Raw genomic sequence first — 16,375 nt, forward strand, 5'->3', positions numbered from 1 at the left:
TCTGGGGCGGGACAGCAATTTACATTATAAATGCTGATGTTCCGACATCTCAGGCAACTTGGAGCTTTTCACCACCTTGTTGCTGAACTGCGCCTTGATGGAGAAAAACACCTGAAGTATTTCAGAATGATAAATATAAGTAAAGTGTTTTTTTTTTATTATTATAAAACAAAGCAAAATAAACAGTTTCGTTATTTGTTAACCTTTAGAAAACGAAAATTATTATTAAATATCTTTAAAAAAATTAAATAACACCTCTAAAAGAAAGAACAATAAAGTTACGTGGTGTTTGTTGAGAGAGAGAGAGAGAGAGAGAGAGAGAGCAAGAGAGAGCGCATTGGAAAAATACTGCCAACTATCACCTGATGTTCTTATAACCTATTAACCCAGTCTATTATATGTATAGCATATGTAGGGTTTCTGCTATGACTACTACAGTGTTTACATAATTAAAAGCCTGTACTATATTAACTTGATGGAAACCTGCAAGCAGACAACTGCTTTATTTAGAGTATTTCAGAATAAAAGCATTGTGTTAATGAATGAATGATTCTGTGCACTAAAAACGCTAGAGGACTTTTATTTTGAAATCTAGATAGGAAGTGTAAAATATTGATGGTCAGTGACATATTCTACAGATGTCTAGACATGGAAACTGTAGTAATCTTGCTCATATACTGTCAATAGATCACCTTCACTGTCTGTTGCTGCTGGGAGACGCAGCCGAGAGGTAAGCGGCAAGCGTGAAAAATAGGCGAGCCTTCTATTCTATAAAATAGACGCACGTCTGACGTGCGTCTGACAGGCGTCTGACGCGCGTCTCATGCGGGCAGTGTGTCCACTCTAACCTGTTAACATGGACGCCGAAATAAAAAACAACACGAGACGTTGCCGTCACGCGAGCATGATGCGCGCTGTGTGGCCCGGGCTTAAGCGTGCCAAAGCCATACGGACCACTGGCTTAACTGTCGCTGGAGCAGACTCTGAGCCTGCCCTGGACCCACTTCCTGACTGCTGGGAACAGGTGTCAGAAGCGTGGGAGGAGGCTACTAGCTCTCCCTGTCCAGGCCGGTCCTCACAGAACTGGCTACAGGAAGCCCTCGTAGACAGGGCATCCTCATCCCATCCCGGTGGGGTAGGTGTCATAGCCTGCGGGCTGTCATTCTGGGTTGCGTTCACCCTGCCTGGCTGAAGGTTAAGGAGCAGCGCTTTAATCTCAGCAAACTCTGATGTTAGCGTGTCGACCTTAGTTGCCAAACAGTCCACTTTCCGTGCCTTTTTTGTAGGTGGGGCCCCCTTAGGTGGGGCCCCCTTAGGTGGGGCGCGTCTCCGCCCACTCCGTGCATTTGAAGGTACACCCGATAGGGGCAACTGGCACTCGAGCTGCTCTTCTAGCTCAGCTAATCGAGCTATCTTCAGCTCCCGTGGCATAAAACTACAATTCATGCACTGACTGTCGGACAGCCCCTCCCTCAGGTGTACCACACCGAGGCATGTGGGGCATTCATCATGGCCATCAGTAGCTAGCAGTGGAGCCATGCAGGCACGGCAAACATGCTCACCTAACATGGTGCTGCTGATATTTATAATAATTCTTAGTATTAATTTTATACTCTTATATTTAATTAAATAATGTATATCTTACTTATATAATGTGTTTACTTAGTTATGCAAACCATTGGTTACACTGGAGTGAAAGCACTCTCTAGTAACAGAGAGAAAAAAAATTACATCAATTTGCTCAACAGCAAACTGTCTCAGTAACTAGACACTAGCTTTGAACTAGGACTGTTATTATACAAAAAACGGGAGATAATAACTTCCCCTTTAACAGCAGCCACAAAATAAGTTAACCCACAAGCGAAATCACTTACTGGGGAGCGGTCGCTCTATCTATCAACAAAGGAGATGTCTGCTTTAACGAGCGAAATCACTCGCTGCTGAGCAATACACACTGTAAAAGGAACTGAATTAGCCGACAACAGCCCAACGGGCTCGTTGTCCGACGGAGGCTCGCCGATACTGTAGCGCAAACACTTAGCTCGGCGGCAATAAACAATAAAGGAGACCGAAAACAGACTCCTATCAACAAACGTAACTTAAACTCTAACGACGGGAGGATATACTCACCTTGTTATCCTAGCTCACCTGTCGTTAGCCTCGCTGAATTGAACCGGCGAAAACACCGGTGTTACAGCGTCTAAAGTGTTAGAGTGTAGCCGTGATTAACTAATCGCAGCCCTTGGAGGACGGAACCGTAGCTCCAACCATGCGGTTGCAGGGCTTCCAGCGAAAAGTCAACGGCTTATCTCTTTAATCAACCTGCATTCGCGGATTACCTGCCGCGAGAAGATTCAAGGGACATCTCTGATGATGACGTGGGCTTATATAAACTACGTCATCCCAGGTCACATGTGACTTTGTTGATATTAAATACTCGACCTGCGCGTGCGCGAGATGGATAACATCCAGTGTTAAACACTGCCTCTGGCAGTCAGGAAGAACGAAATAGAACCACACATCTCTGACATAGAGTGGGTTTTTTTTGGTTTCTGTGTGTCTGACACTCAAAAACACAAAACTATTGACATGCACTGAGTTGCTTCTTACAGTAGAAGTGTTGTAGTTAGAAAAGTCAAAGTGTATGACATAACTTGTGTCAGTGAGTGACTGACCACCTCCTCTGCTCTCTTGTTTTGTTTACAGTCACGGTACGTAGAAGCGTTCGACTGACCAACGCAGGATATTACAACCATCTAGGAAAACCAGTCATTTCCTACAAGGAGACGGCTACGTACAAGTAAGCTGACGTGTGTGTGTGTGTGTGTGTGTGTGTGTGTGTGTGTGTGTGTGTCACAGTCATGCTTGTATACAGTATGTTCTGTAGCATACACAGGCTATGTGTTTAACAGTCATAAGTTCTTCATTATACATCTTCAAAGCTCTCACTCTTTCTCATTTTCATTATACAATACTTTCAGAAAAAGGAGGTTTTCTCCAGACGGTCTGAGAAAGTCCATCGCCAAGAAAATCAGCATGGCCAGCGGGATCATAGGGGCCAATTGGGCCATAGGGGCCAACGGGGCCAACTGGGCCAGTGGGGCCAACAGGGCCAGCGGGGCCAGCGGGGCCAACAGGGACAGCGGGGCCAACAGGGACAGCGGGGCCAGCTGGGGCAACGAGGCCAGCGGGGCCAACAGGGACAGCTGGGCCAGCGGGGCCAACAGGGCCAAAGAGGCCAGCGGGGACAACAAGGACAGCGGGGCCAACAGGGCCAGCGGGGCCAACAGGGCCAGCTGGGCCAACGGGGCCAGCGGGGGCAACGGGGCCTGCTGGAACGGCATTATTCGCTGGCTGTTCTTCATGCTGCTCATGTGTCTTGGTAAGCGATCTCTCCTTCTACAAACACTGCTGGAACGGCATTATTCGCTGGCTGTTCTTCATGCTGCTCATGTGTCTTGGTAAGCGATCTCTCCTTCTACAAACAATCATATCTTGTTCATCAGCTTGTGTGTTTTATACTGTAGAGTGTCTGTCTTTTGAATTAAACATCACTGACCTGTTTCTCCAATACTTTGTTTCTCTCCATCCATCAGGAATTGTATACTTCACCCTGGCTCTATCCATGAACAGCAACTCTCTTGACTCAGGACCCTCAGCGTCACTTTTCCCATCAACCAAGCGGGATAAGGTATGACCTTCTTTTTATTCTTAATGTGCACCTATAAAACACAATCACAGCCCAAATATGTTCTCACCTACATGTTGAAACACACAATGATGTCAACATCCACCATTCAAATGAATCTCCTGTCACTTACAGGCTTTGAGCACATATGAATGGATGGGGGAGCGGATGAGAATGCTGCAGGACGAGGTGCTGAGGTTAAAGTGGGTCAAGGAGCCACCAGGGGACACTATGCTCAACTTTGCCCTGGAGTCGCAAGGTGAGACATCTAAATCACCCTCATCATTTTTTTCAATCTGTCAGATTGTAATTCACACATGTGATTTTTAGTTTTGAGATCCCTTTTTCACTTTCTTTGTGTGTGTTTTTGTGTGCAGGGGCCCTTGTTTTAGATCGATTGTCCTCGGAAACATACCAATGTACCGGACCAACCTGTTTTCTTTCATCCCTGATATCTCTTTGGAGACAACCTGTAGACCCAAGTATTGTGACTCAGGTAGGAACTAGGAACTACACACACAAAACACATGGCTATGTGGTTTGGCAATATCATCTAATGATTTGGATTGTTTTACTGTCTATTTTGTTATACCTCATACCATCTAAACTTTTTTTTATACTCTTTTTTATTCTTCAGGGAGGACCAATCGTGGATGGACGCTGCTGGCCATTTGATGGTGAGCGTGGACATTTAGTCATAGCCCTGTCCCACCCAGTGACCATCAGCCATGTGACACTGGGTCACATTTCAAAGACCGTGTCGCTAACTGGCAGCATCTCGAGCAGCCCAAAGATGTTTGCTGTCTATGTAAGTCACAAATTTAAAATTGTTACACTGCAGACGTCACATACACGGAGAACAACAAGGTGCTCAACTGGATCTCTATCTTTCTCTCTTGCAGGGCATGAAGACTAAAGAGGATGAAGGTACCCTACTAGGAACCTTTCTTTATGATCAGGACGGCGAGTCATTGCAGACTTTCAAACTGTCTGTGAGTATTACATCATGCAACGAAACACATGCACATGCATTTTTTAAATTTCACCCACAAGCTAATATATCATAAGAATTACAGTTTGTCTGTCCTCATTGTAGGCTACTCATTATATCCCTTATTTCCCATCCTCTCGGTTTGTGCTCAACTAACTCTCTCTGTTCATTTCTCTATCTCTCAGGATCAGGAAGCAGGTGTCTTCAGCCATGTGAAGCTGCAAGTCGAGAGCAACTGGGGAAATCCTGACTACACTTGCGTGTACAATTTCAGGGTCTATGGGACCATATAGAAGACGGTGTTTGCTTCTATATATAATAATAATAAAAATAAATTGCATTATAAATGTTGTATTTCATGTACACATTGTATATTATAAATTGTATATTATAAATAATAATATGCGCATATAAGAAAAGATAACAACTAGTCAATATGATTAAGTTAAATATATAAGTAATGAATTGGTATTGTGATTGAGTTATATTATAAGTAATTAATTGGTATTCTGGATTGATAACAAATTTATACCACAGAGATGGAGTTCACCTGGAGCACCGCCTTGATGGAAGTCTATTCAACATCCGACGGCTCCAGGCCTACACAAAGACAAAGACATGCCAAATCCATGAGCTCCAATACGCAGATGACTGCGCTGTCTTTGCACATAGCCCAGAGTCCATGCAGCATGCCCTTAACACAATCTCCAGCCTATACCAGTCCTTTGGTCTCCAGGTCAATATTCAAAAAACCGAAGTCATGGCACAACTCACTACCCAACCTCCTTCACTCCCTAACTTTCAAATAGGTGGTGTTCCACTCACAGTAGTTCACCAGTTCACCTATCTTGGCTCCACAATCTCCTCAGACTGCTCCCTTGACACTGAAATAAACAGTTGCATCAACAAAGCCTCATCAGCCTTTGGGCGACTCCGTAGAAGGGTATTCCAAAACAAAAACCTGAAGATCAGTACCACGGTGGCTGTTTACAACGCGGTATGTGCCTCCACTCTGCTCTATGGGGCAGAAACATGGACCCCATACAGACGGCATATCAAAAACTTGGAGGCCTTCCACATTCGATGCCTCCAAAAAATCCTCGGCCTCTCTTGGGAAGATCGGGTGCCTCACACAGAGATCCTTTCCATGACCAACTCCATCTGCATGGAAGCAGCATTAGCAAAAAAACATCTCCGCTGGATAGGGCATACTATCCGCATGCCTGACCACCGCTTGCCCCGCCAAGCCCTCTATGGGCAACTCAGCAACGCAAAACGGGCTGCTGGCGGACAAAAGAGGCGCTACAAGGACTACACTAAAGACCTCCTCAAGCTCGTATCGTATTACTCTATTCTAACAATAAATATATGTTAAAAGTAAAATATATTTTGTAATATTACAGTAATATAGAAATGAAATTTGCGGACCTGTAAAATGAAGTGTTGCCACTTTCGTTGTTGTTGTTTTTTTGGCCGTTTAATGCCTTCATCATAGTGTTATTATTCCAGTGTGCCTAGAAGCACAAGGCAAAGCAACAAAGTGGACGGGTTGCTGCTGATGGTCAGTACCAACAGAGACTTTTCCCTCTCTTCGGTCTTGTGTTTTACTGAGTCGTGGTTGTGTGGAACTATACCGGACTCTGCGCTGCAGCTGCCCGGCTTCCAGCTGTTCCGAGCCGACCGCGACCCGGAGCTATCACACAAGTCAAAAGGAGGGGGAATATGTTTCTATATTAACGACGGCTGGTGCAAGGAAAATTCCTAGTGTATACCTCTTACACCTGGCAATAAACACCTTTCTGATTCTGATTCTGATTCTGATATACACAGTTATAGGAAGAGCGAAGCTCCTCCTATAACTGTGTATAGGCCTACAGTAGCGTACAGGCCTACTGTTATAGGAGGAGCGAAGCTCTTTCCACTGTTCCAACAATCACAAACTCTGGTTTTGGTCAAAATAAATCAATAATTCATAGCATCAACAGATAGATATTCAGTTTGTTCAGTTCAGTAACATTTCTGACTCTGCACGGCGCTGTTGTGTGTGTTCGTGCGTGTGTTAATCTCCCGACAGAGGGCGCAGAGGACAGAAGCTGCTCGCAGTTTAAACAACACCAATAGCTTACTGTGTGTCACCTAGAATAGTTTTTATAGCATGACTAACTCGAGTTTTGAACTAATGTTTCCCGCCAGTAGGTGGCTAATCACGTTGTTTTGATTTCAAATGTAAACTCACTTTCATTGGTCAGACTACGAACCAATGTGTAAGCTGTTGCTAGGGTTCAGGGGGGCCCCAGCAACCAGCCTGACCATGTTTCCCGCCAGTAGGTGGCTAACCACGTGGGGTGTCTCCTTTAGTCATAGAGCAGTGTTAATGTAAATGTCCGTTGTTTTGATTTCAAATGTAAACTCACTTTCATTGGTCAGACTACGAACCAATGTGTAACCTGTTGCTAGGGTTCAGGGGGGCCCCAGCAACCAGCCTGATGAATCTGATGACACCTCTCAAATTAAAGAACTCTGATTGGCTCTTTGTTTTGTGGCCTTCACTTAAATACCGTCTTCACGTCTCCTTCTGCCTCTCTGACTTCTGTTTGAGGTGAGTCTCACGTTAACTGTGTATTTAGCTAGCTAGCCTCACAGATTAGCATTTTAAGGCTGAACTTTATGAAAACATGTAAATGTCCTGTTACTGTTGCTGTGAACATAAATATCTATATAACAGTATGTAAAGAAGTCATAAATTCTCCTCAATGTATATAACGTTACTGCTGTGGTCTAACAAAGGCAGAGGTGTGTGCGTACGCGCGCGTCTCTGTATGTGCGTGTGTGCGCGCGTCTCCTCTAGAGATTTGAGGTCTCGAGCAGCGCAGTTCACAGCAACAACAGTGACTGTGCTCTTTTGACAGTGCATTGACATCATACCAGCAACATTAAAACAGTTTAAATGTCTCTATCTGTAGAATAACTTTTTTCTGTCTAAAATAATTATAAATTATATTTATAATGAAATGAAATGGCCATTACAAAAGGCAAATTCTATGTAGAATTAAAGGGCTGACAGCAGCAGCTGGTGTCAACAGATTGTTTTATGTGATTTAACTCTGATACAGCCTTTGATAAATTGATAATTTTTGAATGTGTGTTTTTGAGATGCATAATAATAATAATGTAATGAACAACTTTTTTTTCCTACCAGGTTTTTGTTCTGGACTTCCCTCCACGTCTTAACGTAGAGGTGGCTCAGCAGGACTTCATGCCACAGGAGTTTCGTCGCGTGGCGGCACGGATGGGTATGTTAATGAAAGATTTTAGTTCAAGTACAGTTACATGTGTAAGGGGTTATATCTTCTTAGACAAACTGATTGAATACATCATATGATTTCCATAAAAGTCATTGTGGTTTTGTAATTTACATAAAACAGAGTTAAGATTTGTGTATGGATATTTCAATAATTCCTGATGTTTTCTTTTTTTAGGTGTGAAGTACTATTCCATGGCGGAGTACTTTCCGTTTGACCGCCTTGACCTGTGGACTAAAGATGGCGTAAGTAGAATATGTTGTTGTGACATGGCGAATGGAAAAGTTTTATGTACACCTCTTTGTAGTTGATATGACAAGTTCAGTTCATGGCAAATACATATTGAGAGCAAAATATCTGTTTTGTAAATTAATTAGCACTTGCTTTTGCAGGTACACCTGAGTGATCGTAGTGGAATGGAGATCCTTGTGGATTTACTGTGGAGTGCTGCTTACAAGGTTAGCCTTTTTATAAATGCTCTCTATTTGCCTTTCCTTTTGTTTATCTTGGTAGTGTGCTTTAATTCTTGTCTATGTATCTTGTGTATGTAGGTACAGTTTTATTTGTATGTGTGTGTTTTCTTGTATATGTGAAGCACATTGTAAATGTTTTTAATACCTGCTACATAAATACAATTTTTATTTTTGTTATTATCAGCAACTGTACACCCCAGTACCAGTACCAGCACCACAGCCACAGGTTTCTCCCAGACCATCACTGCCAAGGTTCTCTCCAATTGTTGTTGTGAGGGGAGAGGTCAACGTGCCACGTCGACTGAACCCTTACGAGTGGACACTTGTTGGACGGGGCAGGAAGGTAGGTTGAAAGGAGTGATATTTCCTAAAGAGTTTACCTTAGTAATGATCAAAGGGTACCTGTTTTAATACAATCTATGCTATTTGTCATTACAGAGGAGCCAACCTGGGCTACTTGAGCCATCACATGGTGCACCCAAAAAGAGGATGGTCCAGCAGCAAGTTTGTTACGTTTGTATTATGCTTTAACTTAAATGATTAGGATATGTTTGATTGTTGCTTTTTGACGAGACAAATTGTCTACAGTAGTCTTTCTGCATTTTTATTTCACAGGTAGTTCTGAAGGACTGTTCCATCCCGCTAACACCAGTCAGGTTTAGCAGTGCCATGTTGGCTGAGATGGACAAACTTGTTCCATCGCATCTTCCCAGCCCTGTGGAGTGCACAGCAACTGTTCCACAACCCAAAAAGGTAATTTGCATGCAAATTCTGTCAGTTGGTTGAAGCCTAATTATAAAGTGTTTCCTTGTTCCTGACACACTCTAAATTAATAAGAGTCAAGACTGTTTATGTTGTGTAAATGGAGCTATGCCCCAAATATGGCTTAATACATTTTTTTGTTTGAAATATATCCAGTGTTTTTAATTTGAATCAAGTGAGTGCATTGTGTGACTTAATGTCTTAAACTTGGTATCATGTGTTATCAGACACCCAAACCACAGAGAACCCCACGGTCAAGAAGCTCCCGGATGACGGATGGTGCACCCTCCTGCTCCCGTTATCCAGCTAACAAGGTAGGGATCTTTTCCCCACACACTGCACATTTAAATACAATACACAATGTCTTGAGTTTCATAAACTTTGTATCATGTGTTATCAGATGGCCGAAACACAGACACCTCCACCACAGAGAGACTTCTGGATGATGGAAGAGGCAGGCTCTCCCTCTCCATCTCAACAGGTACATGTATTTTCCTCCACAGGATACTTGTATCACAATCAGTAACATCTTTCGTGGCATGTCACTGTCAGTAAAAATACACAGTGACATCTGCACTAATTCTGCTGTAATGTGAGTGTAACCATTACTCTGGCATTTTTTGTTTGGAATATCCAGTGTTTTGAATTTGAATCAAGTGAGTGCATTGTGTGACTTAATGTCTTAAATTGGTATCATGTGTTATCAGACACCCAAACCACAGAGAATCCCACGGTCAAGAAGCTCCTGGATGACAGACGATGCAACCTCCTGCTCCCGTTATCCAGCTAAAAAGGTAGGATTTATTTCTACATAATTGATACACACAGGACGCATTTAAAACATTTTATGTATTCCAGCTAAACTATCTTTGAAATATGTATGAGTAAAAATAAGCAACAATTTTAGCTAAAATTACGGAAAAAAAGAAATAATTTCCATCTCACTAAACTACATGACTACGGAGGACGTATCCTGCAAAAATCAATTAATGAATAAATAAATGACTTGATAAATTAATAAATATGTCATTAAATGTAGCAAAAAAATATTACAAATAAATGTGGGCATTAATTGATCAAATGTGACATAAATTAATATTTATGTTTAAATGCGTATAACTAAATTTAGAAAATTATAAAAATAAATACTTAAATAAATAAAAGGGAAAATTAAACCGAAGAGTAGATAAATAAGGGAATTGATCCAAAGATAAATAAATAAATTTATTTGGCCTATCATCCCCCTTCTTATAACCTCACTGTGGTCCTCAGACCCCCCCAGCACCAGGCACACTGGTCAAAATGTCTTGCGAAATGTTCTAGTGAAGTCTTACTATTCCTCCTCTTACGGTTTTTGCCGCGCTACTCCTGCCGCAGCGTTGCCAACACCTGTAAAAAAAAAAAGTACATCAAAACGTGCGGAATGACCAGGAATGGTGTGCTATGACCTGTCTAAGAGATTCGCGTAGCGGTCTCCGAAAAAAACGCGCGAAAGCGCGATTTCTTTGCTCCACAGGAATGAGTGGCAAATCGATGTGAAGAGAGTTCAAAAACACACGTCTTTAGGGCCATACAGAGTTGCCATACTTTAAACTTTGAATCATTTTTCTACGTTAAAACGGGTCACGAGACTTGGGACTTTATTGGGCCTATCATCCCCCTTCTTCTAACCTCATTATGGTCCTCAAATCCAGTCATGGACATGAATTTCCTTTTGTACATTTCCTAATATAACTAAAGTTTCTAATTGTGCAAAAAAACAAAACAATATTTTCAACTTGATGTTAGGTCAAATAGTTTTGTTAAAAGACTTTCATGCACAGGTGTGTAGTTCCTGTAAGCCTATATTCAACTGGGTTAGGCTGTAATGGAGCACTGATTGAATTTATACTTATTCAAAAACTCAAAAACTGACACAGATAAGTAATAAAAGAGGATAAATATAATTAAAGATAAAAAGCTGTAGCTGAGCGGATGACAGACATCATAGTGTAACATTATACAGACATAACAAGGCTGCTGAATGAGAGAGGCATCCACCGATACGTTACATTGAAACACAGTGTTAATAATAAGCCGACCACCTCACGGTATCGAGTACAATTCTAGTTTATTTATTTATGCACAATCTTCCCTTTGTATTTCACCCCTTATTTATTTCCCAAAACTTATTTATTTCTGTATTCTTTTCTTCATACATTTCTTTATGCATTTCTGCCTTATTATGAAAAATGAAGTGTTACCACTTTTGTTGTTGTTTTTTGCCTTCATCAAAGTGTTATTATTATTATTATTATTATTCATCATAGTGACATTGATGGTTGCCTAGCTACCGGGGCGTGACTATGATCTACGTTTAGGATGTCATTCTAGAATTCTCTGACGCATTACAGCCGTTATGGAACTCAGTGAGATTAGGACTCTGTCTGATTCACTTATTCTCTCACAGCAAGTTATCTGGAGACTCAGCTGAGGACTTTTCAGTGAGCTCGACGCAAAACCGCAGAGAAACCAAAACTCAACGCAAAACATCCACTTCTTCATTATCACAATGTCATCACACAGGCAAAGTGAAGGTAAATCATTGTTTCTCTCCCAGATCTGTGAAACACACACTCAGTAAGCAGAGCAGCAATACCTCTGTATGGTTTCTGTTAGAACAGGTTCATATGTAACGTGATTAATCCTACCTTTGAGAGATTAATATTCAGACTGTGTGAGAGAGATGTTTCTAATCATTTTGTCCAATGGAGTTTGACAAAATGTTAGAAACACCTTTCAAGAATTCATATATATACAATATTTTCAACTTGATGTTAGGTCAAATAGTTTTGTTTAATGACTTTCATGCACAGGTGGTAGTTCCTGTAAGCCTCTATTCAACTGGGTTAGGCAGTAATGGAGCACTGATTGGATTTATACTTATTCAAAAACTGACATTGAGAAGTAATAAAAGAGGATAAATATAATTATTTATATCATAAATATTAAAGAAAAAGTTAAATAAACATCAGTCTATATTCACAAAAAGAACAGAAGATGGTTAAAAAGGTCATCCAACACAAACTACAACCTCAAAAATGACTTTAGTTGATTCCACACATCTCTGACACAGAGTGTTTTTTTTTGGCTCCGGTGTGTCTGACACTCAATAACAGAAAACTATTGACATGCACTGAGTTGCTTCTAATAGTAGAAGTGTTGTAGTTAGAAAAGCCAAAGTGTATGACATAACTAGTGTCAGTGAGTGACTGACCACCTCCTCTGCTCTCTTGTTTGGTTTACAGTCATGTTACGTAGAAGCTCTCGACTGACCAACGGAGGATATTACAACCTTCGAGGAGAACCAGTCATTTCCTACAAGGAGACTTCTACTTATAGGTAAGCTGACGTGTGTGTGTGTGTGTGTGTGTGTGTGTGTGTGTGTGTGTGTCACAGTCATGCTAGTATATGTTCTGTAGCACACAGGCTATGTACAGTATGTGTTTAACAGTCATAACGTCTTCATTATACATCTTCAAAGCTCTCACTCTCTTTCTCATTTTCATTGTAAAATACTTTCAGAAGACCTAGGAGGGTTGCTCCAGACAGCCCAAGAGACACCACCAAGAAAACCGTCAGGTTTGCACCTGGGACCAAAGAGGCCAGCTGGGACGACGAGGCCAACATCCCCAGTGGGGCAAACAGGGCCACCGGGGCCAGCTGGAACGGCATTATTCACTGGCTGTTCTACATGCTGTGTCTTGGTAAGCGATCTCTCCTTCTACAAACAGTCATATCTTGTTCATCAGCCTGTGTGTTTTATACTGTAGAGTGTCTGTCTTTTGAATAAAACATCACTGACCAGTTTCTCCAATACTTTGTTTCTCTTAATCCATCAGGAATTGTATCCTTCTCCCTGGCTCCCTGCATGAACGGCACCTCTCTGGACTCAGGACTCTCAGCGTTACTTACCAAGCTGGATACGACCGTATGACCCTTAAAAGCAGCTTGGCTTTCTTTTTTATTCTTAATGTGCATCTATAAAACACAATCACAGCCCAAATATGTTCTCACTTGTACACATGTTGAAACACACAATGATGTCACTTACAGGTCTTGAGAAGAACTCAAGGGCTGGAGCAGCAGGTGAAAATGCTGCAGGACGAGCTGCTGAAGATGACAGAGAGGATGAAGAGGATCAACGAGCTGCCACCAGCGGGCACTATGCCCAACTTTGCCCTGGAGTCGCAAGGTGAGACATCTAAATCCCCCTCATAATTTTTATCTGTCAGATTGTAATTCGAACATGTGATTTTTAGTTTTGAGATCCTTTTCTCACTTTCTTTGTGTGTATTTTTGTGTGCAGGGGCCCGTGTTTTACCTCAATTATCCTCGAAAACCTACCGAAGCACAAATCCATCCCTTTCCATTCGTATCTGGAATTTCCTGACATCTTTTTGGAGACCAGCTGCAGACCAAAGTATCGTGACTCAGGTAGGAACTAGGAACTACACACACAAAACACATGGCTATGCGGTTTGGCAATATCATCTAATGGTTTGGATTGTTTTACTGTCTATTTTGTTATACCTCATACCATCTAAACTCTTTTTTATACTCTTTCATTCTGCAGGGAGGACCAATGGAGGTCGGACGCTGCTGGCCATTTCCTGGTGAGCGTGGACATTTGGTCATAGCTCTGTCCCACCCAGTGACCATCAGCCACGTGACACTGGGTCACATTTCAAAGACCGTGTCGCCAACTGGCAGCATCTCGAGCGCCCCAAAGATGTTTTCTGTCTATGTAAGTCACAAATTTAAAATTGTTACACTGCAGTCGTCCTGTGTATTTCACTGTCACATACACGGAGAACATCAAGGTGTTCAACTGGATCTCTATCTTTCTCTCTTGAAGGGCGTGAAGACTGAAGAGGATGAAGGCACCCTACTAGGAACCTTTCTTTATGATCAGGACGACGAGTCAGTGCAGACTTTCAAACTGTCTGTGAGTATTACATCATGCAATGAAACACATGCACATGCATTTTTTAAATTTCCCCCACAAGCTAATATATCAGTTGTCTGTCCTCATTGTAGGCTACTCATTATATCCCTTATTTCCCATCCTCTCAGTTTGTGCTCAACTCTCTCTGTTCATTTCTCTATCTCTCAGGATCAGGAAGCAGGTGTCTTCTGCCATGTGAAGGTGCAAGTTGAGAGCAACTGGGGAAATCCTGACTACACTTGCCTCTACAATTTCAGGGTCCATGGGACCATATAGAAGACGGTGTTTGCTTCTATACTATGTTGGAACAAACACCGTCTTCTTGGCTGGGTGCAAAGGCAGGTGAGAATGTATTTGTTCCAACAACCAACCATCTGTGAATAGATAGGCTTAATTTAACTTTGTGTTGTGGAATTTGCAGTCATAAAAATATTAGCAAATGGCTGGCTGGAACACCTGTGCTGGTGTAGACACAGGGTGGGTGGGTGGGTGCTGGGGAGAGGTGTGGTGTTCCGTGAGTGTTCACCATACTTCCTCCCAGCAAACCTCCTCCCTGCCAGGTGAAGGAAACTGCTTGAGGCTCCATGTTGATCGGAAGAGATACATGGCTGTCTACAATGCAGTGTGAATGCTGGTATTTTCTGTCACTCCAAATTCCACAATTCCTACTTATTCACAGATGGTTTGAGGGCTGCACGGTGGCACAGTGATCAGTGCTGTAGCCACACAGAGGAAAGACTGGTGATCGGTCCTGGCTCTGCCTCTCTGTCTGTGTAGAGTTTGCATATTCTCTCCGTGCATGCATGGGTTTTCTCCGGGTTCACCGGTTTCCTCCCATACACAAATAATAATAATAATAATAATAACTGTACAATAAAGATCATGAAAATGATTTCTGCTTGTTTTATCTATTTGAAGTGCAGTGAACTTGATATAAGTAAAAAATAACATACAAATATCATTCTTCCATCTTACAAAAGCACATTATTGATCATGTAACAACTCCAACATATAATTTTACATTTACCAAACAACATAAAGGTCAGATTCAGGTGATATGAAATAGAATTGATGCCATAAAATGCATAAATGTCTCTTGGTTTGAAGTGAGAAATAGATTGCTGTATTCATTGATGGTTTTCTTTAAGAATGTTATAACAACAAATATTATCCATATTAAATTATGATATTTATCTGTTCGATCATGATAGATTCAGTCGGAGCCTCTCTATTTTCTTTGTGTTTTTTTCATTTAAACTGTGTCAGTTGTTATTGTTTTATTTACAGTTGACGTGTATTACTATGTGTTATGTTAGAGTATGATGAGTAGTGTGAATGTGTATTTTTGTATTGTCACCATGTAAAATATGTTGACCCCAGGAAGAATAGCTGCTGCTCTGCAAAAGCTAATGGGGATCTGAATAAACAAACAAACATTAGTGTAACGCGTCACCGCCTCCATTCACTTCCAGCTGTTGACCTGTGAACTGTGGGCGTGTTGCTTGTTGCTCATTCTCTACCACTCTCAACCTTTAGCACAAGATTATAGGTCGATCACATTAGTCAACTTTGTAGCCTGACTACCTCTCTGGAATCAATGTAAACTAGTTGTCTACTCAAAGTTTTCTATTCTTACATATACTTTTATGAACTAAAATGTGGGCCAATGTAGTCCCAAGCAAAAGCAGTACACTTATTAAGTATACAGTACTTTGATATTAGTATACAAGTATGCTTGGGTAATATATACTTGAACTTTTACTTAAGTATACTTCATAAAATAAACTTGAATTATACTACTTTTTCGTAAGAATGTGAGGTTTATTTCTAAACAGAGTAATCACTTACGATACGATATGATACAACTTTATTGTCAGTTTGCACTGAAATTCATTTTGCATCCACAGGCAGCTCAGTTTGAGAAAAAGTACACATACAACAGACATCCTGTTACCATAGACAGACAGACAAGTAAGACCCATCAGACAAAAAACAAAACACATCACAATTATTCATACATAACCCATTACAAAATGACCATCTGTCCTCTGGATTTACATGTCTTTAGCAGCACATTAATTATTATTTAGCAACAACATTGGTGTGTTTTTACATTTTTTTCAAGAAATTTTACATTTTTTGTCTATTTCAAAATGACAGAAATATTTTTTA

General features: G+C 41.3%; 2 protein-coding genes across 2 annotated transcripts; both read left to right on the top strand.

The window, feature by feature from the left end:
• The first annotated feature begins 2,659 nt into the window (after nucleotides 1–2,659).
• On the top strand, nucleotides 2,660–5,026 carry LOC141765038 (SUN domain-containing protein 3-like). Its single transcript, XM_074630866.1, has 8 exons — nucleotides 2,660–2,800; nucleotides 2,982–3,382; nucleotides 3,597–3,691; nucleotides 3,824–3,947; nucleotides 4,066–4,184; nucleotides 4,326–4,496; nucleotides 4,591–4,680; nucleotides 4,865–5,026. Exons 2-8 carry the CDS (start codon nucleotides 3,037–3,039, stop codon nucleotides 4,970–4,972), a joined length of 1,053 nt encoding a protein of 350 aa, XP_074486967.1. The 5' UTR covers nucleotides 2,660–2,800; nucleotides 2,982–3,036; the 3' UTR covers nucleotides 4,973–5,026.
• Nucleotides 5,027–13,079: 8,053 nt separating this feature from the next.
• LOC141765040 (SUN domain-containing protein 3-like) lies at nucleotides 13,080–15,288 on the top strand. The gene is made up of 6 exons (XM_074630868.1): nucleotides 13,080–13,186; nucleotides 13,312–13,450; nucleotides 13,565–13,692; nucleotides 13,832–14,002; nucleotides 14,114–14,203; nucleotides 14,372–15,288. The coding sequence occupies exons 1-6, from the start codon at nucleotides 13,127–13,129 to the stop codon at nucleotides 14,477–14,479; spliced, it is 696 nt and encodes a 231-aa protein (XP_074486969.1). The 5' UTR covers nucleotides 13,080–13,126; the 3' UTR covers nucleotides 14,480–15,288.
• Nucleotides 15,289–16,375: the final 1,087 nt, after the last annotated feature.

The sequence above is a fragment of the Sebastes fasciatus genome, chromosome 3 (genome assembly GCF_043250625.1).
Source record: "Sebastes fasciatus isolate fSebFas1 chromosome 3, fSebFas1.pri, whole genome shotgun sequence".
Taxonomy (NCBI): Eukaryota; Metazoa; Chordata; class Actinopteri; order Perciformes; family Sebastidae; genus Sebastes; species Sebastes fasciatus.

Coding starts and splice junctions, on each gene's coding strand:
- LOC141765038 (XM_074630866.1), top strand. CDS start 3,037: ATGGCCAGCGGGATCATAGGGGCCAATTGGGCCATAGGGGCCAACGGG. Junction 4,185..4,325: donor ACCCAAGTATTGTGACTCAG/GTAGGAACTAGG, acceptor TTTATTCTTCAG/GGAGGACCAATCGTGGATGG. Junction 4,681..4,864: donor TGCAGACTTTCAAACTGTCT/GTGAGTATTACA, acceptor TCTATCTCTCAG/GATCAGGAAGCAGGTGTCTT.
- LOC141765040 (XM_074630868.1), top strand. CDS start 13,127: ATGAACGGCACCTCTCTGGACTCAGGACTCTCAGCGTTACTTACCAAG. Junction 13,187..13,311: donor TTACCAAGCTGGATACGACC/GTATGACCCTTA, acceptor TGTCACTTACAG/GTCTTGAGAAGAACTCAAGG. Junction 13,451..13,564: donor CTTTGCCCTGGAGTCGCAAG/GTGAGACATCTA, acceptor TTTTGTGTGCAG/GGGCCCGTGTTTTACCTCAA.